At 28.9% G+C, this 27,283-nt stretch overlaps 1 protein-coding gene across 1 annotated transcript; it reads left to right on the top strand.

Moving 5' to 3' along the window:
- Window positions 1-23,334: 23,334 nt before the first annotated feature.
- Window positions 23,335-26,585, top strand: LOC106774319. The gene is made up of 9 exons (XM_014661273.2): window positions 23,335-23,454; window positions 24,260-24,331; window positions 24,427-24,492; window positions 24,582-24,679; window positions 24,768-24,805; window positions 24,929-25,016; window positions 25,123-25,461; window positions 25,976-26,041; window positions 26,174-26,585. The coding sequence occupies exons 2-9, from the start codon at window positions 24,268-24,270 to the stop codon at window positions 26,324-26,326; spliced, it is 912 nt and encodes a 303-aa protein (XP_014516759.1). The 5' UTR covers window positions 23,335-23,454; window positions 24,260-24,267; the 3' UTR covers window positions 26,327-26,585.
- Window positions 26,586-27,283: the final 698 nt, after the last annotated feature.

Below are 27,283 nucleotides of genomic sequence, written 5' to 3'. Positions count from 1 at the left end.
CTATTTCATGACATTAGTATTTTTTTTATAAAAGTTATTCGAAACTGAAGTTAATATATCTACAATATTCGATTATGAACCTCTGAAACTTTAATATTACGTACGGTTGGATTTGTAGTTGAGAATAATAATAATATATAATTCGAAAACTTGGTTACATTTTGATTGGTAGTTGAGTTCTTGGAATCGAAGTATGGACTCTATTAGAGGCTACTTAGGAAAAGTAAAAATAAAAATTAAAAAAAAAAATAAAAGATCAACCCAATTAGATTTATAATAAATAATAAAGGCTCCATTGAATATTTTACCCTATATTTACAGAAATGATTCCATTTTTTCCTATTATCTTTTACTTAATATGGTCTCTATAATTTAAAAAAAAAAAAATCCAATATGATTTTTCCCATTATAAAAGCGTTAACGTTGCATCGACTTTTTTCACAAAATCAAATTGAATAAATGATAATTAAAATGTTTTAACGGAAGAATCACATTAAGAAAAAATAAATAAAAAGTATATTGAATCATTGCAAGAAATATAAATCAACCAAAAATACTATTAAGTCCGTCAATAATAAGTGAAAAAAATACAATATTATGTGTTAGGGTTTTTATTCGAAAATTCACCACCTATTAATCCTATTAGTAGCTAGGTTTTTAGGATAACCAGATGGTGTGACCATTGAAGTCTTTTAGTGGGAAGAGATATTAGAAAGTAAATTTTAAATCTTATTTAACATCACATAATCGACTTGTAAGGTAAGATTTACATCTAATTATATTTATAAATTAATTTTATTTCTAGTCGATGTAGACTTTTAATAAGATATTCGAAAAATTCACCACTAATAAGTAAAAGTAAACTCATACAAAATATTTAATTTTCAATTTAAAACCTTAAAAAATAATGTTTATCACTCAAGTTTCTCATTTTTTTTTATCGTTTATGTAATGTTATATATTTTATGTTTGCTTATTGGTTATGTTTTATTGATTTTTATAATTTGAATGAGTATGCATGGTTGAACGTGCGAACAAGGACAACCCTTGGGATCACATGCATGGCTCATTTGTTTGATGGTGATGTAGATTAATGTAGAGCTCTTATATATAGAAAGTAGTGGATATAAGAAAATGCAAGTTTTCATTCTGTTTTCCCCACTTACTCAGATATCAGTGTTGAATCAAATTAATGGTTTGTAATGTAGTGCAGAAACATCCGTTATAGATATGCATGGAACTGGGTACTGTTTCTCCACCTCAAATAACAAATTCCCCTAATGTTAAGTAAAATTTTACGAGCTTTATCTACACAAAAATCATATCACAACAAACTTACAAAAATTCAAACTTTATAGCCTGGGATTCTGATAAAAAAAATAGACGGTAGGACCACCTGGTCAGTCAAAGGATCGGACGACTGACTATCTAATAAAAAAACGACAATAAAAACTATTAATGGACAGTTAATGAAAATAATAGTCATTGATTGACAAATGTTATTTATTGGTGATTAATGAATCATAATGGTAAGCTGATTATAATAATTTATAAATATATATGATGAAGAATTAATTAATTAACTCTAATTACTAATCTTTATTACAAAATTATTACTTAAAGTCATAAAATCACTAACTTGAGGATCCGTATGAATTTTTGAGAAATAAAACTATATACAGGGTGTTCAAATGAAAAAAATAATGCTGTCGTTCTTAGTTTTTACATGCTTGATTCCATATTAAATTGATCATCCTAAAATCGTAATAAAAAAAGATAATGATATTTAGACAACATTTTTTTGACAACATTTGAACATTGATTACGTGTCAATCTGTGATTGGTTAAAAGTTATTCCACAATGTTGTCAAAAAAATGTTATCTAAATATCATTATCCTAAAAAAAAATAATGTCATAGATTTTTAAATAAATATTTCATGTAATACATTGTTTCTAATAGAAATATTTATATGGTATATGTGTCCGGTTTACAATATCGTATTATTAAAACCAGTGTAATTTTTGCTATTAATATGAAATTTCTATTTTACTTTATTAAATAATATTTATTTCAGATTTATAAAAAATATGATGATATTATTGAAATTATCAACAACTCATTTTATATTCTTTTGTTTAATGACCAATGTAGGATACGTTATTCTTACTACTAGAACGGGGTACGTGGAGCGTCTACGTACTTAAACTGATCACACTCGAATAATTAAACTATAAAAGGTTTATATATATATATATATATATATATATATATATATATATATATATATATATATATATATATATAATATTTTTAAGACTCTTTAATTTTTCTTTAATAGTATATGCTTCACACCTGTGAATTAATTCACAACCACAAGGATATATTAAAAACAATTGAGTGTTACTCCACCACCCATCTTCTCCCTCCACGTTCTCAATTTTTTCCAAATTTCAATCTTATCCATTTCACTTTTATCTTTACCTATTTTACTTTTTATTTTTTAAAATCTTGATTTTCTTTCACTTTCACTCTTTTTCTCATAGACAGGCCCCCACCCCCACTTTCACTTTCTCTTTTTCTTTTCAATTTTCACATCTGTTAAAACAAAAGTATGTATCGGTGTCTTTCTTCTTAAAAGAACATCTTAAGATCGAATGACTTCTTCATATGTTAACGATGATTCTGTTGTATTTTGGGTGTATCAGTGTAGACCTTCATTTTTTTTAATATAAAAGTTCGTGTAATGGTGTATCTTTTAAAACCTTGCTTTAAGCTTGTGATTTTGATTTCAAAAATAAATGTGCAATTGTAGAAATTACATAATATTTAGGTAAGTGGTCACTGTTCTGATTAAAACTGTCAAAATGGGTCACAACTCGCGGGCCAACCCGGCCCACCACGGATACGGGTCGTGTTGGGTTTGAAAAATTGTATTTTTTTATGCGGGTCAGATTTAAACCGGAGCCATTTAAACTGGCCCACCAACCCACCTACCTAATTTTATTTTATTAAAATTTAATTTTAATTTAATAAAAAAATATTTATTATTTTTTTTTCTTGAAAAAAATTATAAGTTTCCTATTTTCAAAATTAATTAAACACTCATGTTGGGAGTGAAATTTGTTTAGAGTTGAATTATAGAAAGTTTGTAAGTTTTTTTCGTTTTTAAAAAAAATTGTAATTAAGTGAGCTAATGAGTCAATCCGTTTACCCACCAACCCGTGGTGGATCGGGCCGAGTTCGAATATTTCTGGCTCGCTAATAAATGAGTCAGGTTGGGTTAGCTCACTAAGTACCAACCCGTGGTGGGCTGGCCCGGGTGACCCGCTTTGACAGCTCTAACTTCTAATTTTGGTGTTTGGTGACATCAATGGCATTTTACCACATCAATGGCATCTTACGTTACTCCACTGTTTAAGATAGAAGCAATGGAAACATGAACCTAACACGTCCCTAAGGGTAGCAAATGATTTAATTTTCTTGCACTATATATACATGATATAGCAAAGGAAATTTGAAGATATTTTAATGAAATAATTCTCTCTCTAATGCAAAAGTCAATTTTATACACGAATCCTTACACAAACTTAATATAAAATTGTTTATGTGACTGCCTTTACAATGAAATGAAATAACAATCCTTCAGAGGACAATTTACATTGCACCTCCAGTTGTAGGGCATCTTTCAAAGTCAATTGTTAACAAATGTGAAAATTGGAAAGAGAGAGAGAAAGTGAAAGTGGGGGTGGGGGGTGGGGGCTTGCCTCTGAGAGAAAGAGTGAAAGTGAAAGGGAATTACGGTTTTAAAAAATAAACAGTAAAATAGGTAAAGGTAGAAGTAAAAAGGATAAGATTAGAATTTAGAAAAAATTGAGGAGGTGGAAGGAGAAGATAGAGTGGTGGAAGGAGTAATACTAAAAAAATTGAGATCAATTTACATGACAAGAGCTTACTAAATCCATTAAACAATAACCAATAAGAAAAAAAAAAGAATGGAATTTTAGATTGAATTCACCATGGTGATGATGGTTGTAGAAAGACTTCAAAGTTCATAAGTAAATCTCATTTCAAATGTGAATTATGTAGGTTAGTCTAAACACCTTATTTTGTCAGGGTAAGTTAATAAAAAAATTTCAAAAACTAATAAAAGATAAAAGAATAATAATTGATGGTAGGTAAGAAATAAAAATAGGAAGAAAAAAAATAAAATAAATTTTCTTAAAAAATATATAATTTTTAAATTTTAATTTAGCCCAGGAGTTTTATGCATATCTTCGTTCCTATTTGTTTCTCAGACTCCTCATAAGATACGTCACTAGAAAATATGTTTAAAATATCGATTTTTAGATAAAGATATGTTTTTTAATATGTTAATTTGAATCAATATTATACTAATAATTATAAGTAATATTCCTCATCATAATTAGAAATAATATCTTTGTATTATACTATAATTTGCTGCATCAATTTTTTCTTAAAAACAAATATATGATCTTAAAAATTGACAACATTTTTGACAATAATTATAATCAATGATATTATTTGATTTGATTGTTTTTTTAATATATTATAATCAAGACCATTTTTTTCCCTATTTTTTTTCAATGTAATTAATTCACAGTTAAAGCAAAATTGCCCATAATATTACAATATGTATATATAAATACACATCCTATCATAGAGAAAAAAAAAGAGACAAAAAATACGGAAAGACATGCAAAAATAATAGGGACATAGAAACATAAAAAGAGGGGAGGAAGGTATAGAGAGGAATAAGTTCTTACATGAATCGGGTTCTGCCAACAATAATTGCTAAGGAATAAATAGTTGGAGTACCGAAAGCTGTAAAACTGGGAAGGTACGTCACCTCCACTTTTTTTCTTATGATTTGGGTATTATATTATATTGTATGTGTTTTTCTTCTACAGTTAACTTTGGAATTTTCTTCTAGGAGCATTATTTTTACTACTCATAAATGTCTTTTTTTAAATCATAAAAAAGAAGATTTTTCCTCCTTTCCTTTGGTATGAGTTAGATTCCTCCCATCGCGTGATATCTATTTTCAAATTTCCTTTAAAAAAAAATTACATAAACAATTCAAAATAATAAAGAATATTTTCTTACTACACATTATCTCATTTCAAAAAATAATAAATCATAAAATAAAAGATAGGTATGAGCACTGGTGTGATCGTTTGCATCGTCCTAGTGCTAAATAACTTTTTTTTCTTCTAAATAATTAGATATGACTTTCAAGGTATAAGTACTTTTGTGATCCTCTACATCGTCCTATTGCTTAATATCTTTTCTTTTCAAACTAATTAAATATTGCTTTAAAGGTATAAGTACTCTTGTGATTGTCCATGTTTGTCTAGTATTTGTTGCTTTCCCTTCCTAAAATACCAAAAAAATACAAAATCTTCAAAACCAAAATATCAACATTATCAAACAAACTTTTTTCAAATAACTACGTAACCCTAATTTCTCATTTTGAATGACAATACGTAGGAGCAAGGTCAATCCTTGTCGGGCCCAAAAAACAAAAAGAAATATACTTTTGTTTCTTTATAGTGTTATTTTTAGGGAACATTAAATATTTTAAGAACCACATTACATTTGTACAATTAATTAAAGGTATTGCTTTTAACAAAAGCAATAAGGTGCTAATATCTTACTTACACGTAACTGATTCTCAAACCCAAAATCTAGTTTTCATAGACCATGTTTTATTTTATGGTTTTACATCATTTTTCTATAATAAATTAAGGTGCATATCATGAGTGAGGCCATATACCCAAGTCTGAGTGTAACACATAATTAGAGATGTTGCGTAGGAGTGCCACTTGGGACTACTTCCTATTTGGCTATTGTGAGAACCCTGGCTAGAGTTTGTTCTCTTCACTCGAAGTTTTAGATCTAGTTGTCCCTCAACTATTGTGGAAAGCACTATGAAAAAGACTATAGCTCTAGTGGCCTTGATTTTAGGTTTAGGATGTCATCCCTTTAAGAGTGCATATATAATGCCTAAACCTTAAAACATTGAACCTACCTTAAAGGACCATAGCTCTGGTGGTCCTTTAATTATCATCAACATTATTTGGAACATGCATCTTTATGCATCATATGCATTAGCAGCATTTTTATCATTTTTTCTTCTTTGTACATAATAATAAATATGTCATAATATTTGAAAAAAAAACAAAAAAGAATGTCATGTTTTAATAAATTTATATTTATCCATGAAATTATTCTTAAAAAAGGAAAAATTAATAAATTAATAAATAAATAAGGCAAAATAAACACTATTTAGTAAAATGAATTAATAGAATAAATGAATAAAATACTCAAATTGTTTTTTAAAAGAATATCCATGTAGGTAATAAACAAGTAACGAAAAAATATTTTTTTTAGTCGAGGAGCGAATAAACAATACCTATATCCAGCTCAACATGTTATTATCAATAATCACGTGATGCGACACAGACCTAACATTAAAATAAAACTTCTTAAACAAAAATTTGAGAAAATTTTAATAAAAAGTATTAGGAACTTATGCATGACATGTAAAAAATAATATTAATATCATTTATATAAATTTTAAAAAATAATTAAATTAAATATATTTAACTGAGACTTAGTTAAAAAATAAAAATAAGACTACCAAATGGAGTAAAAAATTAAGAAATTTTTTTAACCTTGATATTTTTGGCTTGAAAGAATATTATTTATAGAATAAAAAATTTATTAAAACATTAATTAAAGATAAAATTGATTTTTAATATATAGGTAGAACAAACTTCAAAAATTAATTTATAGAATAAATATTAAACTGATTTATTAAATTAAATTAAGTTTAAATTTCAAAATAATATATAGAAACCTTAATATTATATGACAGCAGCTTTGGTCTCTTGCGTTTTGTGATCGAAATATTTTTAATAGCACTCAATTTCAGGATATTCTTAGAAAAAAATAGAAAGTAATTTCATTATAATTTCTCCTTGAAGTTCGTGTACTTTTATTTTACATGGTACGAATTGAATAAACCTTTTATTAAGAAAATTACAGAGATGGAAAAAGAAAAGAAAAAGCAAAAAAGGTGCACTTTCCAGTATTGCTTGGAGCTTTTGGGGGTTAGTTCCTTGTCAAGTTGAACATGACATGGCACTTATTTGAATAAGTGAGAATTTTAAAATTAGATTTTCTACCGTAAGGACCGGGTGATACGTGATAAGTCATCAAGAACACCCGGCGCAGGTCACGTCTGGTGCAGTCGCGACATCCTTTTACCGGTCCAATTTTATCGGATGTCTCAAAAGAACGCTCGTGTACTGTGTTTGGCGTGGTAGCGACATCCTTCCACCAGTCTAATTTTATCGAATATCTCCGAAAGGACGCTCGTTCACCGTGCTCGTCACGATTGCAACATCTTCCCACCGGTAACATGCTAACCTTGTCTGTATCGTTCTAGTATAATGCTCGCGACAAGTACGACCGATCACGGGTGGACCGACGACGTTTGAAGGACAACATTAAAACAAAATTAAGGTAAAATGTGATTAAGGGTATTGGGCCAGTATTAGGCCGTGATTAAGATTTTCCTAATCACGGGCCTATGGCAAAAACTATAAATAGAGGTCAAAGGCATGAGGTAGGGGTGGATATTTACTGCACATTTATTGTTGCTCTCCCTTTATTAAGTGAACAGTACACTGACTTGAGCATTAAAGGACCTTTGGCAAGTACCCGGTCGGACGTATTTCGGAAGAAGGATTTGGGACTTGATCGAACGGAGTTGGCGACATAAAGACGAGAGGTGTGACCAGACGTCCAAGAAGACAAATTGTGTAGGTGTCAGTGCTCGACTCCATATACCGAAACATTTTGGCGCCCTCCTTCTAGTGCCATGTGTATCATAGGGACCGGGCGGCACGTAATATGTCATCAAGGACACCCGACACAGGTAACGCACAGCGCTGTCGCGGCATCGTCCCACTGGTCCAATTTTATTGGATGTCTCTGAAAGGACGCTCGTCACAGCGCTTGGCGCGGTCGCGATATCCTCCCTCCGGTAACATGCTAACCTTGTCTGTATCGTTCCAGTATAATGCTGATAACGGTTGAAAAACAGTTATTCTCATATGTCATTTTAGAACAAATTACACCCTTTAAGGCTTAGAACGAACTTAGAATCAAGTAAAACCCAATAAATGAGTCAGTTGAGAGTCAAAAGTTGTTTTTAGCGATATTATGCTTATTTTGAATTGTTTTGCAGCAATTTTGATGAAAGTGAAGATTGGGGTTGAAGATGAAGGTCTTAGACTCAAGACAGAGGAAGAAAACTGAAGAAAAGAACAGTCTAGGAACCGCCCAGTAGCAAAATTCACCGTTGGGCGGGCCAATGCGAGGAGGTGGCACCAAGCGTGGACGTTGGGTGGATTTGCGACTATGGGCAAACCGCCGGGCGGTGGCGCGATTATGAGCAAACCGTCGAGCGGCATAAGTGTGGCGACGGGCGGTTGTCTGCTGGGCTTGAGCTTGTTTTCTATGACGCTCCTCATCTATAAATAGCCCTGTTGCGACTTAAGAATCATTCTTTTGACAGAGGAGGGCGACCAGACCTAATTTTCACTCTCTGGAGAAGATTTCTTGGATGCTTAGGCTCCTTTTCATCCTATCTAGGGTTTGCTTTTCCATTCTTCCATCATTTTTCATCTATGTTCACCATGACAATGGTGAACTAAACCCTTTTGTTGTTGGGGGAAACAATGTAATCTTTGTAAACTCTCTTTTACTGAAACTCTTGTTTATTTATATGCTTGTCATATGCTTTGATTATCAATTGTTGGGTTCTCATCTGCGCTTAAAGCTTTTATCGTTTAACTCATTCGATAATTGTTGTTTGTCTTTATTGATACGGGGACGTACGGTACTATCATGAACTGGTGATATAATCCTTGATTAAGCAATACCAACCTAGGGATAAGGGGTAGGACGATCGATTGTTTTTGCTTATGTTCGGTAATGTGTTGCTAGTTACTAGGGGAGGCTAGGGATAGCAAACCAGTAATTAGTAATAGGCTCTTTTCGCCGAAGGATCGGGTTAAGGGTAGGCCAAGAAAGTTTGCATAACAATTAGATAATCAAGCACACTAAACAAGTTGAGTAGATAAGAGGGAACGGATAAGATGAAATTGTCAACCCCCAACAACTCCATTCATCCATAGTCTTTTTCTTGTCAACTGAATCAAACGCATTGCATGTTTATTTTTTGTTCTTGCATACGAAACAATTAATTTTTCTCTACAAGTCTTACGATCTCAATTCGCACGAACGATAAGGCCTTTCGAGTCTCTTCGAAAGAACGATATCGGACATTATTGATTATATTACTTGAACGATCTGGTACACTTGCGTGTGAGTCAACAAATGCCCGCGATAAGTACGACCGATCACGGGTGGACCGTCCAGCGACATTTGAAGGACAACATTAAAACAAGATTAAGGTAAAACGTGATTAAGGGTATTAGGCCATTATTGGGCTGTGATTAAGATTTTCCTAATCACGAGCCTATGGCAAAAACTATATATAGAGGTCAAAGGCATGAGGTGGGGGTTGGATATTTACTGCACATTTATTGCTGCTCTCCCTTTATTGAGTGAACAGTACACTAACTTGAGTGTCAAAGGACCTTTGGCAGGTACTCGGCCGGAAGTATTTCGGAAGAAGGATCTGGGACTTAATCGAATAGAGTTAGTGACATAAAAACAGAAAGTGTGACCGAACGTCTAAAAAGACAAATTGTATAAATGTCAGTGATAGCTCGACTCCATATACCAAAACAGATTCCATATATTTTTAGGACGAAGTTAAATAATGTTATAATCCACTCAGGTATTAATTAATACATTCTTAGAAAAATACCAATTTTTAATAATACTTTTCACACTCAATATCAGTTTTTTTAACTATTTTTTTGTACCTACAATTTTCCATACAATTTTTTGTACGTAGATTGTTAATGTTACTAATGACTCAACTGACAACTACTATGAAAAATATGCATTTACCTTTTGCAAGTGAAAATGACCTTAGAATGTTCATTCTCCATATGCAAAACAACCAAGGTGAGGTTATATGGTCAAGTTCTTTGGGCTTAAATCAAAACATGTTGTCATTTTCTTGAAAATTGATGTATTTACTCACGTATTCAACTCCTAGTTCTCTTTAAAATATTGATTATATTAAAAGTTTTAAAGAATAATTATGATATATTATTTTAAAAAATAGAATACTATATAAATTTTATAATTTTTTATCTATTAAAAAAAAATAATAGATGCATACATCTATACAAATTATAATAATATCTAAATTATAATAATATTTAAATTATAATTAACATAATATTTAATTATCTAATATTTATTAATAGAATATTTTATATATTTTAACAATAATTCTTTTAGAGGGTAGTATGCATATCTCTTTTAACAAACTCCTCCATGATCCATGATGTACTTGACCTGTGATAACATGATTAACTCTAAGAGTTCCCTTCATACGATGGCAAACTGGACAGCCTTCTTAAATGTGTTTGTTTTTATTTTTTTTTCCTTAGAGTCATTGATCCATTCTCATGTTTCTAAGTAATTTATTATCCTCACCATCCAATTTTCGTGTTTGTATGAACAGTGGGCAATGTGATTGTTTGTTGTATCATGAATCAGTTTTGTCCACTTTTTCTCATACTTACCAATTTTGACAATAGATTGGACTTGGAATTATCTTCTTGGAAGTTATGTACGACTTATGTCTTCTAGAAATATGATAACATCTTGGATCCTTAGTGCTTAGTGGTAGTATCAAAGTAGGAATGTTTCTTACTCAAAATTCTCCATATTAAATGTTTTAGAATCACTTCATCATAGGAATTTAGATGCTCCCATGTCTTCATTCAGTGTAACTCTAGTTACTAGCATACTTTTTTAAATCATGATATTTTAACAATTTATTTAATAATTTTTTAACAACAGAACACGTGTTATTGTTTTATTGTTCAGTTAAAATTTATTTTAAATTTTTTTTGAAATAGATCAATGACAAACTATTATGTTTTTTTGTAAAAAAATAATTGTTAGAAGAATTTTTTTTTTTTAATTGTTTGAGGTTTTGAAATCAAATTAAAATGATTGTTCAAGAGGTATATTTTCGAGACCAAGCACAAACACTTGCACGACTCTATTTCTTCGTTAAAGGACATACACATGAAATGTCTACCATTTTGCTCTCATCATCACTGTTCAACCAGGCATAGTTTACTTGCAAAATTTACTAGACATTGGAGTTTAATTTATGACCTTAGTTCATATTTTATTTTAAAGAGTTCAACTGACTAATCAATCACGTGTCTCATCAAACAAGCTTTTGTGTAGAAGGTAGTCTTCGTGAATAATGACTAGACAACTTAAAAAGTATTATTATATTATTCAAACTATAATAACAACGATGAGTCACTAGTGTAAAAAATCAGTTAAAGATACAAATTAACAATGAGTTAAAAGTCATTGTTGTAAACATGAAAATCGGTGACAAATTTATAAATGAAATGAAATTTTGGATGATAAATCAATGGAAACAATCTTTAAAAGTAAACAAATAACGAAAGATTAGAAGGTAAATCATCACTAAAAGTCAAAAATAAAAAGAAAACATAGATAATTTGGGAGAAAACTAAAATTAAAAGGTTAAAAATAAAAAGGAAACAACAACAGTTAAACGAAAACCATCATTGGAAATATACTTTTTACTTTAAAAGAGTTAGAGTGTTTTATCTGTTTCAGCATTGTGTTTCACTTTGTTATATCTTTATTTTATATTTATCTTTTATCTTTAGTTAATTTGTTATTACTTTTTATTTTTATTTTGGACTTAGTCCATATTTCTTCTATTATAAATAGAATAACCTATGTTTATATTAAAAAAAAAGAGATCAATCTCATACATAATTTTCACTGTATTGAACATATTATCTATAGGCTAAGGTATTTTTGAGGAAAAAAATTTCATTGCCTCTGCTACTACACTCGTCGTTGCCGACGACGGCGTCATCTACCGTTGTTGGCGTCACCATCGTCTACCACTGCCAATATCGGAGTTCTAGTTTTGACAAACGATCACATGGTTGCGCTTTTTCAAGCATCTATTTAGAGCATCAAGGTTGCTCTTTTTCCTTTTTCAGGTGCCTTAATTGGATAATCTTGAATTTTTATGGTTTCTCTCTCTTGTTCATCCATAACTTCTTTTACTAGTGTCTCTTCTGACCTCTTTTTTTGTCACCATTGCGTTTGACTCGTCCATATATGCTTTTTCTCCCATGGAAAAGATGACTTTTGTTAGTTTATTTATAGTCATGGTGGCTCTTCAAAAATGACCTCTTTATCCACTAGATGTCAACAATACATTCTTCAAGGGTGATTTGTAAGAAGAGATTTACATGGAGCAACCTCCCAGATTTGTTGATCAGGAGAGTCTTCTGGGTTGATATTTCGTCGTTTTGCAAATCATTAGCAATTTGGTGTGACTCGAGTGCAAAAGCAAATTGGATATTGGAACAGTGTCAATTGCATATTGGAACAGTGAGCAGTTGTTCCGTCTTTGTTTCATGGAGTTGTGCATGGCTAAGTTAACGAGTCAACCTGGTGAAGAAGTCTTCCTCATCACTACTCTCTGGTTCGACCCCAAGCAAGTGAAACTTGTAGATTAAGGCGGAGGTGCACCACGACATTGAGTTAAAGTTAACGCTAGCAAGCTATCTCTACTCGTCGGTTGATAAGTGTGATAATTACCTATTATTCATACTTATTAGAACATCTTATTTGTCTTTATATCATGTGTTTTTTTTGCTGAATTCCGTGAAAAAAATATAAGATTTGTATATATTATTCGTAAACAAATATAATTTTATATACGTATATTATTTTGTAAGAAAATGAAAAATTTGAAAATAATAGAGAGTTGCTGCTAAAAGCCTCTCGCTCAACCACTAACCAGTTTAAAAAATCTTGCATCATTTACAAAATTGTCATCGTATGACTTTTTATACTTTGTGAGTTAAAATCGATATAATATGTACTTATAAAAAGTGTTTTTTTTACTAGTGTACATTGCTGCTATTTCCATTACTTTTGTTGCTTTGTCTTCGTTATTCATGTTGCATTTCTCGTGTAATCACAACTTGTGTGTTCTCCATGGGTTTTCTCTCTCAATTGTTTGTATTTTCCCTCCTCATGTGTGGGTTTTCCCACACATTGCAACTTCTTATCTTCCCATGCTCTCTCCACTGCTTTGTTTATTATTTTGTAAGTGCAAAAAAATACACTTATTCTTTTACAAAATTGTTATTAAAAGTATGACTAGTTGTCATTTATTTCTACAACTTGTAACAACGTATGTATTAATCACGGTTTCAAAACAGTTATTTTTTTAATTGTTGTCAAAAGGTTTTGTTTAGAGTATTTGAGTACTATCTTTTCAATCATTTAGTAGCATACCTTTGTAAGATATGATTAATGAACATACATGCACTTACTCCTTGTTTATCTTCTATACCATAGTTATTATAACTAATGAGACTCAATTTACAAATATTGAAATGAAATGACTAAGGTGGTCTATATTGTTTCAACCTTATACACAACACTAAAATAATATATTATATTAAAAAGTTAAATTGGTTAAATTTTTGTCTCATTTATTTCCCATTAGAATAGTCTCAAAGTTCAAATAATTTGCCGAATCAAAGTTTTAGATGGAGTGAGAACAAAAAATAAACTTGTTCCTTCATTATCCCTACTTATGAAGAAAGGGAGAGACTTTAACTCCCCCAATGGAAAATTATCATGCGTCTTCTTCAAGTTATTTGACCAAAACTAGAAGCTATGTATCAACCCACTCACTACTTTTAAATCTTTTTTATTTATAAAATTTCACTTTTGGGGTGGCTTGCCAAGTTGAAAGTGGTGTCCACCACAAATGAAATTAATTAATTCTAAATTATATATATATATATATATATATATATATATATATATATATATATTGTTAAGTTTTTTTAGTTGGTAGTGAAGTGTATCAAGTTTTAAGTTACAAAAAAATTTCTATTAAAATAAAAACTAATTTTAAATCCAATAGATATTTTAATAATTTTGAAATTTAATTTAAAATAAAAAAAATAAAAGGTAGTTATTTCTTATTCTGATTGGTCCATCTAGTTATTACCTTTTATTTTATTTTTTATTTTACAAAACAACTATTTTTATTTTATTTTTTATTTTAAAAAACAACTACCTTTAAAAAAATATATAATACAAAGTAATAACTTAATTACATTTTATTTTTTATTTTAAATTAAATTTTAAAATTATTAAAATACCTTTAGATTTAAAGTTAGTTTTTTTTAATAGAAACTTTTTTTGTAACTTAAAACTTGGTACACTACCAACTTACGAAAATTAACAAACCCATATATATATATATATATATATATATATATATATATATATATAAATTATTATTATTATTATTATTATTATTATGCTGTCATAAAAAATAGATAAATAAACAAATGCTTTATTCAGTTTTTGTTTTGTGCCCTGTATTATTGTTGGTCTTTTCAGTAGTGATATATGTAATTATAATTAAGCATTATAACTAGAATAATTAGACATGAATTTGGTTAATTTAAAAATAATGAAATAGTTATTGAGATTGAATTAATATATTTATTAAATGTTAATATAAAAAAATGTCATTTAACCCTAATTAAATTATGCTTTCTCCATCAGATGTACCTGTCTCAGTCAACTAACTCCACCTACTTAAGCCAAATTCACTTTTACCTTTTTTTTAATTCTTTTTCACTAAACAAATCATCAAGTGGAGGCTCAAGAGCTCCAATAATTGGCACCAATCTTCAATTCAAACAAAATACAGAATCCAATGGTCTCAACAAAGTGCTCTATGTCTACCTTTTTCAGTACTTGTGTTTTCTTTTTATTTTGCTATTAAACTTTTTAAATATATTGATATATTAAAAAAATAATATATTTAAAAACATCAGTAATATATTTTCAACGTTTAATAAAAGAATAACACCAAAAACACTACCAGGAAACCTGACTCCTACCTTTATATCTTTTATATATTTAAAATATGCTAAATTTGAGTTTACCCCTTTAAAACTTCTTAACATAGTGAGATTAAATTCAATATACCTATATTGAAAAGCATCGATTCTCAGAAGAAAAATATTTTTGTCATATTTATATTATCCTTACTTACTTTTTATTTTATTTTTTTTTAAAATACTAAAATTTATACTTTTATAATCATTTTAATTTTATCTCTGTGTCATGATAACAATACAGATTCTGGAAGAAGTTTTGAAGATCTGATTTGATTTGTAAATGTTAAAAGCATCATCATATTTTAACAACTTTTTCTAATAACTTTTTAACAACAAATTTTATTGGTTTGTATATTTAAAACAGACCAATCACAAACTCTCATAACAATTGTGAAAAATTTGTTAAAAAAAATTGTTAAAATTATATTTTTCATGTTAAAAATATTAAAATGGTGTGTGAGAATGAGAGGCAACCCAGGTGGTTGGAATAATTGAGGGAGGGAAAGTGTGAAATGGAGCTTTCAAAAGACAGAGAAGAAACAGTAGAAGTAGCCCACTTCCCACCGCAAGTGCTAATGTTTTGACAAATACGTAACCATCAACTCTATATATTTTAAGGATTCATGTCACTAAACAAAACTCTACCCACCTCTTTTCATCTACTTAACTTGTACTTTTCCATCCCATGTACATCAATTAAATAACATCTACCATTTTCGATCGTCATTTTCACTTCATTATTGATGCCACACTCACTTTATTATATAGGTCTCACAACTACAAAAACGTTGAAAGTCTCACATCGATTAAAGATGTTGAAAGTCTTGCATCAACTAGAAATAAGGTTAAATTGTAATATATATAAGTGAGGTGTAAACATTATCTTACAAGTCGGTTTTATGGGATTGAGTTAAGCGTAAAAACTCATTCTAATATGATATTAGAGTCATGGTTAAAGTCTATCCTAGCAAGTTCTAAGTGGGCATTTATGTTTCTATTCCACCCGTTGTTGGACCGCTATCAGACGATCCAATTTCTACTATCACGCACGAGATGTCTATATCCAATTTGTGAAGTTGAATTAGGCGTAAAAACTCACTCACTTTCTAATAATAAGATCAGTTTATCAGTTTTGTAAGATTGAATTAGATTTAAAAATTTACTTTTTAATATAATATCAGAGACATTATTGAAATCTCTCTCAAATCACTTATTAATTTATATATATAATAATTCATTCAAAACTATGCTCTTTTGATGATATCTGTACTTCACAAGCCCTCAATCATGGAGGCCTTAGTCTAAAATTCTTAAGATAATTATGCAATCATGGATACTGACATGTATGTTGCTGAAATTGCTTGATGGATTTTTATCGGATAATTACTACAATTGTTTATGACTTTGCCTTTTGATGCATACGTGTATGCACTGCATTCTGGGTCGTTGCTCAAATAATGCTTCTTCAGACACACGCATACATATGTCACATAATTAATAAACCTTATTAGTCTTTGGAGTTTGGCACTTTCATCAGCAATCACTCACATAAACACATGGAAATTCATAATTTGACCATCTCTTTATACCTTCTCATCCACTCCAAAAGATAATACAATTCATGAAAATGAAAGATACAAGACATTTAACCATTTGGGTATTTTAATTTTTAAAAAAAAATATTTTTTTATTCAGAGTTTCATGTAAATTCTAGAAAGATACACCTCAATAAAATCTAAATTTGTGGATCTCTATACTCTCATTCTTAAATAAATTTGTGGATCATAAAGTTGGAATCTTTTCCCTCTATAATACTTTCTTTGTCTTTCTCTGAATTAATAATGTGGACCATTACAAATTATTATGTAGAACAACCAAAATTTTATTTCTCTAAGCAGAAGGTCAATAATAAAATGAAATAAAACTGAAAACGCTTCCTTTTTAGTTTCCCAAAAACCTTGCGATTGCTGATAAAAATGGATAAGAACAAGAACAAATAATGTGGTTGAGATTTTTCTTAGAACAAGATCTTGTACACAAAAATTAAAGAATTTCAAACTAGGAAGAGTGAATTTGAAGACATAGAACTTTTTATATTTAAAATATTCAAAATGTTAGAGAATTTTTATATTGGAACAGATAAGGAAGATTGATCACCTGAAATACAACTTATCCATATAAAAAATATCTAAGTATGAATTAGGTTTTATTACGAGTTCTTACAACAAATTTCTCTCATTTATTTAATCATTATATAATATTTTAATCCTAATTACAGTTTAATTTTATCAATACGGGATATATTTGTCTATGTTTAAATCAAATGATTACTACAAAATTATCATAAATAACGTTCGATAGTATTTTTTTTTTAAATATTATCTATTAATATGAAAAACAATAAATAATAAATAATGTTTATTTAAATAAACGTTATCTATTATCATTAAATAGCATTTATTTAAAAATATTATTTATAAATAATTAAGATTATTTTTTAATTTATAATTTAAAATAGATCAATAAATAGTGTTTTTCTAAAAAACACACTGTTTATTTCAGCACAACAGATGGTGCTTAGATAGCAGTTTTTCAGGAAAGCTATCTGTTTTATTGATAGACTGAAAAAATGTTTGAACATTTATAATAGACTGAAAAAATATGAGTTATTTTTATAAAAGATCTAAAAATTACTTTTCAAAATAAAATCTTAAAAGATTTTATACATCACTTCATTTTTTTTACCGTATAACTTTCCACTTATACATTTACAAAAAATATTACATCATTTTGTTGTATTGTTAAGAGAAATGAAAAATATTCTCATAATGAAACTCTAGTGTGAGTTTCCTCCTCACTAACCAAACACATGCCTAAGATCTTTGGAAGAAAACAAAATGAATATTTTAACTTGGTCTAAGATAAATAAATTATTGAGTGCTGTTCAAGAACATTGGCCTTGATGTAAAAGATCATATTAAAATAGTAAGAATTAAAACAAGTGATAAAGCCTCTTATTGACTTGGTGTGTTTCCTAGAAAGATCAAGAGAGAGTTTACAAAACAAAAATTATATTATATATGGCGTGGTGAGCAATGATGATTAGCATGGCTCATAATATTTTACCATTTAGCAGTCATAAAAGCTGTGATGTTTATTTTAGTCTGTAAAACCAAATCAAATTAAATAGTGTTTGTGTATACAATTGTATAATGGTAAAAGACACTTTTCTGCTGTTGTTTTCTTTATTTTGTGATATCTGAATTTTTTACATCAAATTTTTCTAATAAGAGAAAGGTTAAATATACGTTTTAGTCCTTATATTTGTTTCTCATTTTCAATTAGGTCTTTAAGTTTTTTTTTGTCTCAATTGTATCCTAATATTTGTAAATTTGAGGCAATTAATCCCTCTCCGTTAACTGGCCGCTAACATCGTAGGCCAATTGAGAGGGCTTAATTGCCTCAAATTTAAAAATATTAGGATGCAATTGGGACAAAAAAAACGGAGAGGGCTTAATTCCTCAAATTTACAAATATTAGGATGCAATTGGGATAAAAAAAAACATGAGGACCTAATTGGGAATGGGGAACAAATATGAGGACTAAAACATATATTTAACCTAAGAGAAAAGATATCTGTAAAAGACATTTTGACGCTCAGACCTTCTACTTTTATTATCACATTCGAAATGTCTATATATTAACGTGAAGGGGATGTGTTGAAAAAGTTTCACATCAACTAGAAATAAAATCAAATTATGATATATAAGTGGGGTGTAAACTTCATTATACAAACCTTTACGGTTTTATCTTTACAATATTGAAATAAGAAAATATAATCATATAAAATTGACTTATAAGACGAAGTTTACATCTATAAGTCAATGTGGAATCTCCAACGCGTCAAGACATATACTTTTTTTGGATTAAATATTAATAGATGGTTCGATAACAGAATCTTCTGATAGCAAAGAAAGTAACATAATAAGTCAAACAAACAACAAATCTCGTTAGAATAGACTCTAACATATGGTTATGATATCATGTAAAATGTGAATTTTAAACTTAACTTAACTGTACAAAACTGACTTATAAGGTAAGATTTGTATCCATTTATATAATGCAAACTCATGTTATCTTTAGTTGATGTGGGATATCCAACACATACCATCACGTAAAGGTAATTATATCTCAAATATGAAACCAGACATTAATGGGTGGTCTCTTATGGCCCTACCGTGAATTATTCGTTAAACTCTACAAACAACAAATCTTTCAATAACGAATGACACAATAGACCAAACAAACAACAAATTTCGCTAAAATGAACTTAAACTCCTGCTCTCATACCATATTAAGAAATAAATTTTAAACTTAACTCAACCTACAAAACCGACTTATAAAATAAAATTTGGATCCAATTATATACTTATATAGAATAAACTCGTCTAATTAGTTAAAGTTAGATCTCTAACACAATTTTAAATCTATCAAGATAATAACATCGTTATCTTAACTTATGTGAGTTCAAAATAAAAACAAAAATATATAAATGAAGAAAAAAGTTAATTTGGATAATAAAACAAAATAATATAAAAATAAATATTTTCATTTTAAATTAATTTTCACATTTTTCTATGAACCATAATTCATGAGATCATGGCCGCAATAGATATTGAAAAATTGAAGGTTTGGATGTTGAAGGTGTGTGTGGTGATTGTGCTAAGCCAAGGAATTTTGTGGACAGAAGTTGATGAGAAGTGCAACATTTTTTTGTGTTCTCTTTTCCTTTCTTTATATATGGTGGACTTGAAAAGCACTTGTAGCCCACAAAAACAAAAGTTAAAAAGCATTATAAAAAAGGAACTTGAACCATAGCTCACGTTGATTTTAGTGTGGGCACAATCAAGTTTATCATAAAATAGTACCAACATTTTCCTTTTCCTCCTCCAAATTTATGCGGCTAAGTTATCCTCATATAACTTTTCACAATATTGTATAATTTTCTTAGGAAAGTCATACATGGAGAATTTATAAATAATTATATTCACCACTTACACCAAAAAATAAAAGAATTGAAATAAGTGTTTTAATAAGTTAAAATTAATTTTATACACAAGTAAAAACTATATTTTTTTTTATTATCAAGACACTTTTAAACAATCCTATGAAATGGCCTATGTAATATATACAAGTAAAATAATCATAATTACGTTATTTTTTGTTTAGTTTGAATTTTTTTTAATACATTTTAGACGAAAATGTTTACATTAACTATGCATAACTATTAAATTTGAAGTATATGCAAATGGGTAAATAAAAAAGAAAAAAAAATATGATGCATGAACAAGGTGAGATGATATTTTTGGGACAACTCATTGCCATGGCTAGGTGTCTTGATTGTTTTCCAACAATTCCACGTGTCCCTTCTTTCAAATTGTTTAATTATATTAAAGATCTTGTGTAAGAGAGTTAAAGTAAATAAGCAAGATTGGGAAACTTATTAGTTTTAAATAATGCTAAATTGAAAAAAAAAATTAGTTGGGTTGATTAAAATAAACTAAATATAAGTACACAAATTTTATTATATTAAAATTTTGTATTAAAAATAAATATTGGTCATGTATAAAGTTGGTGATGATTCATTTAATCTCAAAATTTCCTCACTTAAAAAAATTCACATATAAACTCATGATGCATGAACATTCCATCAAAGTGGGTGGCTCAAATTTTTAGGGACAAGAGTATCATAGTTTAATTTTATCTTTAAATTTATCGTTTTTGACGTTTTTCTTTTAAAAAATGAGTGAGGGATTACTTAATAATGTTGTAGTAAGCGTTTGTGAAAAATAGATTATAATAACTTTATATCAAAATTAGAAATTAAAATTATAATTAGTTTAAACACACTATTGTGATAATTCTAAAATTATTGATTAAAATTCATTATTAGAAATGAGTTAAGTGATTTATTAGAAAATAGTTTTTAAATCTAATTTAATTTTACAAAATCAGTTTTTAAGATGAGATTTACATCTATTTATATATTATAATTTTATTTTATTTTTAGTCGATGTGAAACTTTTAACATGACTGACTAAGAATCTTGATGGGTTTTAAGCAAAAGATATTTATTAATTTTTGGATTAATGAGGTTTTGAATGAAAAAATATTAGGAGTTTGCATGTTTAGGATAGAGTACTTGGTCATTGTGGGAAGCAAAAAAGAAGCTAACAAAGAAGAGCAAAAGTGATGACTTAGGCAAGATTTTAAACATCATTGTCTCACCATAATTAGGAGAGCATTATTAAAACTTTCAGAATCTTTACACCTGTATCGCAATCACAGATTATTTATAATGACATCATCCCTATTTGCATTTTTATGTAAAAATTCACAATTTTTTCAATTGCTATGGTTAACTTTATAATTTTGGAACTAAATTAATGGGATCTTTATCACTTGATGCAATAAGAATAATAAAAGTTACTATTTTCTACTCGAGTTATATTATCATGTTATACTTTTACATTCATTCAACACATATTAAAAAGGTAAAATAATCATAAAGATGTAAAATTTTATAATTTTTTTCAAAAAGAAAAAAGTAAAAAAAAAAAGTGTCAAATGAATATAAAATTTTAGATATGTTAAAATATAAGTTTTCATTCTACTCTATTCAAGAAAGGTATCAATAAGTTTATTTATTTCTCCATATACATTACTCATTTGGTAAACTTTAAAAAATAGAACTTGTAAATTTAAATTTCTATATTGATATGTGGACAAGAAAAGTTTAGACATGATGAAACCATAACATGACAAATCAAATAATCTATAATTAAATCAATTACCAATTAGAAGTTATTAATAAAGACGAGATTAATCTCCTTTAATATAATTAGAAAGGGGAATATTATTTATCATGGATTGATCTATTATGAAGGATTATAATATTTTGACATTTCATAATCTTTTATTCTCATTTTATATCATTATTTTACTATTGTATTTTTATTTTTTTAAAATATAAAAAATTCGTCCTTTTAATTATTATATGGTTAATTATGCTTTTCATTTTTAAATTATTATAAAATTTTTCTTTTTGAAGTCAGGTAAAACATCATTTCAATATATTAGATGTGGGATGCATAATAATATAACCTCCAAATATTATTTATATTTATTGGAAGGAATATTTTATAGAAATTTTCATAATGTATGGAACTAAATATTTATAATTTAGTTTAAAAATGAAATATAATTTTTTATAATAGTTTGGTGATAAGAAAAATATTTAACTTGTTATTATATTGTTTTAAAAATTGATTGTTGAGTGATGGTAGAATATCAAAATATTATTTGTCGTTATAAAAAGTATAAGGGTAAATTAAATGAAAATGTATGTGAATATTTAAAGTAAAGTTGTTAAAATGGGTTATAATCCAAGTGTCAATTCGGTTTAGCACAGATTTGAGTTAGATTAGGTTTGAAAAAAAATGTATTTTTTTATGTGGGTTAATTTTCAATCCAATTCATTTAAATCTGGTTCAATCATGTTAAATTTGTGATGAATCGAGATGACTCACCAACCCATTTTGATAAATCTGTGATGAATCAAGATGACTGAGCGACCCATTCTGATAACACTAATTTAAAAGAATATACCTATTTGTTTTATGGAAGAGCAATATTAAAAATATAAAGTTGTTAATTTGTATATAAATCATGTTTAAAATGTGCATATGATTAGCTAGCAAAATGATTTTGTACCAAAAGAATGGGAAAGAAGAGTGTTGTTTATCTAAGGTGACAACTAGCATGAGCCTCCACCTCTGTTTTGTGCTGATGCAGCTGGCAAATTCCCCTTTTGTGCTTTATTAATCGGTAATGCAGAACAAAGGTAAAGGAAAAATCAGATTTTGGTTCTTAAATTCAGTCAAAAACAAAAACACCAAATAAAAAGAAGGAAAAAACCTTAACCAATTATATTAGTTGTCACTTTCTTGGAGAAGTGAAAATTTTAATATTCATTGTACATCTTCCATTGGTCATCTAATTTGAATATTAAACGTAATTGTTAGAGAAATAATGCAGTATTTTATTCACACACCCTGCCACAGAAGCAACCCTTCTCTATATAAACCAACTCTTCCTTCTCTTCTTTCTCCCCCTTCTCCCTCTTCCTTCCTACAACAACTTTGCATTCTTTTCAAACTTTGCTTCTTCTTTTGCCTTTCCCATCATTCATTGTTCCCTCTTTGGTAAGCTTTAAGCTTTAAGCTTTTCTTTCATGCAAACCATTTTAATTTGCTCCTTTTTCTGCACCATTGCCCTCAATCATTTCTCTTCATGCTCCTTCAAACATAATTAATCAACACCAGCCCATTAGTACCATCATCATGATTTTCAGGTTTTGCCCTCAAATTTACCAGCATGGAACCAGATTTTGTAATAAAGAACCATAAATCTGTTGTTTTCAAATATAAACCTGTTTATGTTTATGTGATGATTCTACAAAATATGCATTGCTGTAAAGAGCTGTCTTTTCAGTTGGATCATGGATGTTTGTTGAATTAGCAGATTTTATGCTTTCAAAAGTTTATTCACTTTTCCAAGTGCTTTGCTCTGTCACATGAACTCTGTTCCAAGGCTTTTTTGATGGGTGTGTTCCCTTTCACACAAGTCCATTTCTTGTGCCTTTTAAGTTTTATAATTTAAAGCAAGTCTTACCAAGTTTCTTTAAGTTCTGTGCCACCAAAGAGGCACTGTTTCACTGTGTTTTTTCTTTTTTTAATTCAATCCATTCCACTGGTTGTGGATTGTCCACTCAGAAACTTCACAAAGCCTTATCTTAAATGGTTTGTATTGGCCCTTATTTGTCTCCCCTTATGGACACTTTAATCACTTTTGATGCTAATCTGAGTAAAAAAAGCATCTATTTGTGGTTCCATAAAGCCATGAGGATCTGTGGCTGGAGAATCAAAATGAACTGTCCTGTAAATTTTGATTGGTTCAAATAAAGTTTCCATGGAATTTACACCTTTTTTTTTCTGTTATATGTTTAAGGCTTTGAAATGGAGTTTGAAGACCGCTTCAGACACCAGGCTCAGAGACCAAAATATGATTGTCTTCTTTTTGGTGAGCCTTGTGTTGCTATCAGAACAACTTTAATATACCAAATTGAATTTCCTTATTCATGTGTGCTGTGTTTTAACTATGAGATTCTTCTGCAGATTTAGATGATACTTTGTATCCCCTCAAATCTGGTCTTGCAGAAGCATGTCTCAAAAATATTAAAGGTAAGCCACTGTGCCATATGCTTATGTCACAGCATTCTCAGAAATGACTCTGCAATTTGTACTCACATGAGTGCTATAATTGATCACAGACTACATGGTTGAAAAGCTTGGCATACACCCAAGCAAAATTGATGACTTATCCAACCTCCTTTACAAGAATTATGGAACAACTATGGCTGGTCTAAGGGTATGTTTCCTTATCATTATTGGTTTCCATTATTAAACTCTTGAAACACTAACAACCCATAATTGTTTTTGTTTCATTTTCTATTCAGGCAATTGGATATGACTTTGACTATGATGAATATCATAGGTAACTTACCCTTTTCTCTTACTCCCCATCACTTTCAAACTGATAAAAAAGTGTTTTTTCTTTCAGAACTTTTGTGTTTATTTTGAAATGGTTTGACACTGGTTTCTTAATCACTGCTTGCAGTTTTGTTCATGGGAGATTACCTTATGAGAACCTAAAACCAGACCCAGTTCTGAGGAACCTCTTGCTGAGCCTGCCCTATAGGAAACTTGTAAGTTGTTCTATGACCTATATGAAGCAGCAAAATAGGTAACATGAGATGGTGCATGTATAATATCTAATGTGACCTTTATTGTTTCTCTTGTTTTTGTGAATAGATCTTCACAAATGCAGACAAAGTCCATGCTGCTAAGGCACTTAACAGGCTTGGATTAGAAGGCTGCTTTGAAGGAATCATATGCTTTGAGACCCTTAATCCCATTCACAAGAGCACTGTTTCTGATGATGAAGATGACATTGAGTTTGTGGGTTCAAGGACAACCAATCCAACCACTAGCAGTAATGCTCCAGCCAATTCTCAAATCTTTGACATCATAGAACATTTTGCCAAGCCCAACCCCACTTCAGTCTTGCCAAAGACACCAATTATCTGCAAACCATCAGAAAATGCCATTGAATTGGCCCTCAACATAGCCAACCTCAAACCTCAAAGAACAGTAAGAAATTCACCCTTTAACCTTCATGATCTCAAGCTAAAATACAGTTTTAAAAGGTTTTAACTTAATCAGTAAAATGGTCTTGGTCTAGTCCATATTTTCTAGAGTTTTTGTCATAAAAAAACTGATGTTGGTACTTCTACGTGTTGGTCTTGGTCCTCTCCTGCTTTATCACATCAATTTATTCCACTTAGAACACATAATAAATTGTGAAAAATGTCACATCATATTAACCTTTGTCACCTCAGTCAATTAAGGATAGTTTATTCTGTGATTTAATAAACTAAACAAAAATTGATGTGTTTTAGAACTGAACTTTAAACTTAACTCAATCTCATAAAATCGATGTGTAAGATGAGATTTTCATCTATTTATATACTATAAATTGACCTTATTATCTCTAGTAGATGTGAAACTTCCACCAGAGACACTTAAAGTATAGTTTTTCACTTATCCAATGTTGTTCTTTGTAACTTGGTTTAACTGATGTTTCTTTCTTGTGTTCTTTTATCAGTTGTTCTTTGAGGACAGTACCCGTAACATACAAGCTGGAAAACGTGTGGGGCTTCACACTGTGCTGGTAAGTCATTTGAAATTTTGTCATGTAGCAGAAACTGAGTTGCTTCCAGAAGCTATTATTGGTTGCATTTGAGTGTAGATAAACTCTGCATAATTTGATTGTATAGATACTCATTGATTGCTGCATATACAGGTTGGTACATCACAAAGATGCAAAGGTGCAGATTATGCTTTGGAAAGCATTCACAACCTTAAGGAAGCTGTGCCAGAACTATGGGAAACTGATATAAAATCAGAAGTTGCATACCCTGGAAAACTAGCTGTGGAAACATCTGTCACAGCTTGAGATTGATTATTATTATAAATAATAATAATAATAATATTACTATTATTAATATATCCATCAAATTATGTCCCTTTTTCTTCAATATTGTTCATTTTATGAATTGAAATTCCACCACCAAACAAAAAGAAAAAAAGAAGAACAAAAGAGAGAAAAGCAATGGGAATTCCCCAACTTGAGATGTAGTAGTTGTAGTTGATGTAGATGCTTTGTAAGATTGCAATAAATTAGTCATTAAAATAAGTGTTTCTTTTTGGCCTTACTATCTTAAGCGTCTGTAACTAATTGTCTTCTTCATTCACCAAAATTTTCTCAAGATTTATCAAATCAAACATTGTGAAAAAGAAAATTTTCATCCAAAGAAATTATTAAATTTTAAGTTTAATAGGTTTTTTTTTTTGTCATTATGATGATTTATTTAATATTGTTTTATTATTTTAAATACCCTCAATTTTATTTTAGAGAAACGTCGATATCTGGATTTTTATAAGAAATCATTCAAAGTTTTTCATATATTTTTTTTAAATCATTGGATAAATAAGTTAATTAAATTAGTTTTTATTCCGGGAGAATATTACACATTAAAGTTTAATGTTTTAGCGCTATATATTTATTTAGATTTTTTTTCATAATAAATATAATTTATTTATGTTTCGTGTAATTTTTATCATAAATTTAATATGTTATTTGATGTTTTTGTATTTTTTATTATTTTTTATAATAAATTTTTAATATTATTATATATATTATCTTTATTTTATATTTATTTTTTATTTTTTAGTTAGTTTTTTATTGGATTTAGTTTATATTTCTTCTATTGTAAATAGAAAATTCTATATATATATTTAACATTAAGAAAGATTAATTCCAAATATAATTTTTTACTTAATTCAACAAATATGATAATAAATAATTGATGAATTTTGGGATTACTGAGATGTCAAAATTTATTTTGATATC

The sequence above is a fragment of the Vigna radiata genome, chromosome 9 (assembly GCF_000741045.1).
Source record: "Vigna radiata var. radiata cultivar VC1973A chromosome 9, Vradiata_ver6, whole genome shotgun sequence".
Lineage (NCBI taxonomy): Eukaryota > Viridiplantae > Streptophyta > Magnoliopsida > Fabales > Fabaceae > Vigna > Vigna radiata.
Note: the sequence above shows the minus strand (reverse complement) of the source record. Positions and strands in the feature narration are given on the sequence as shown.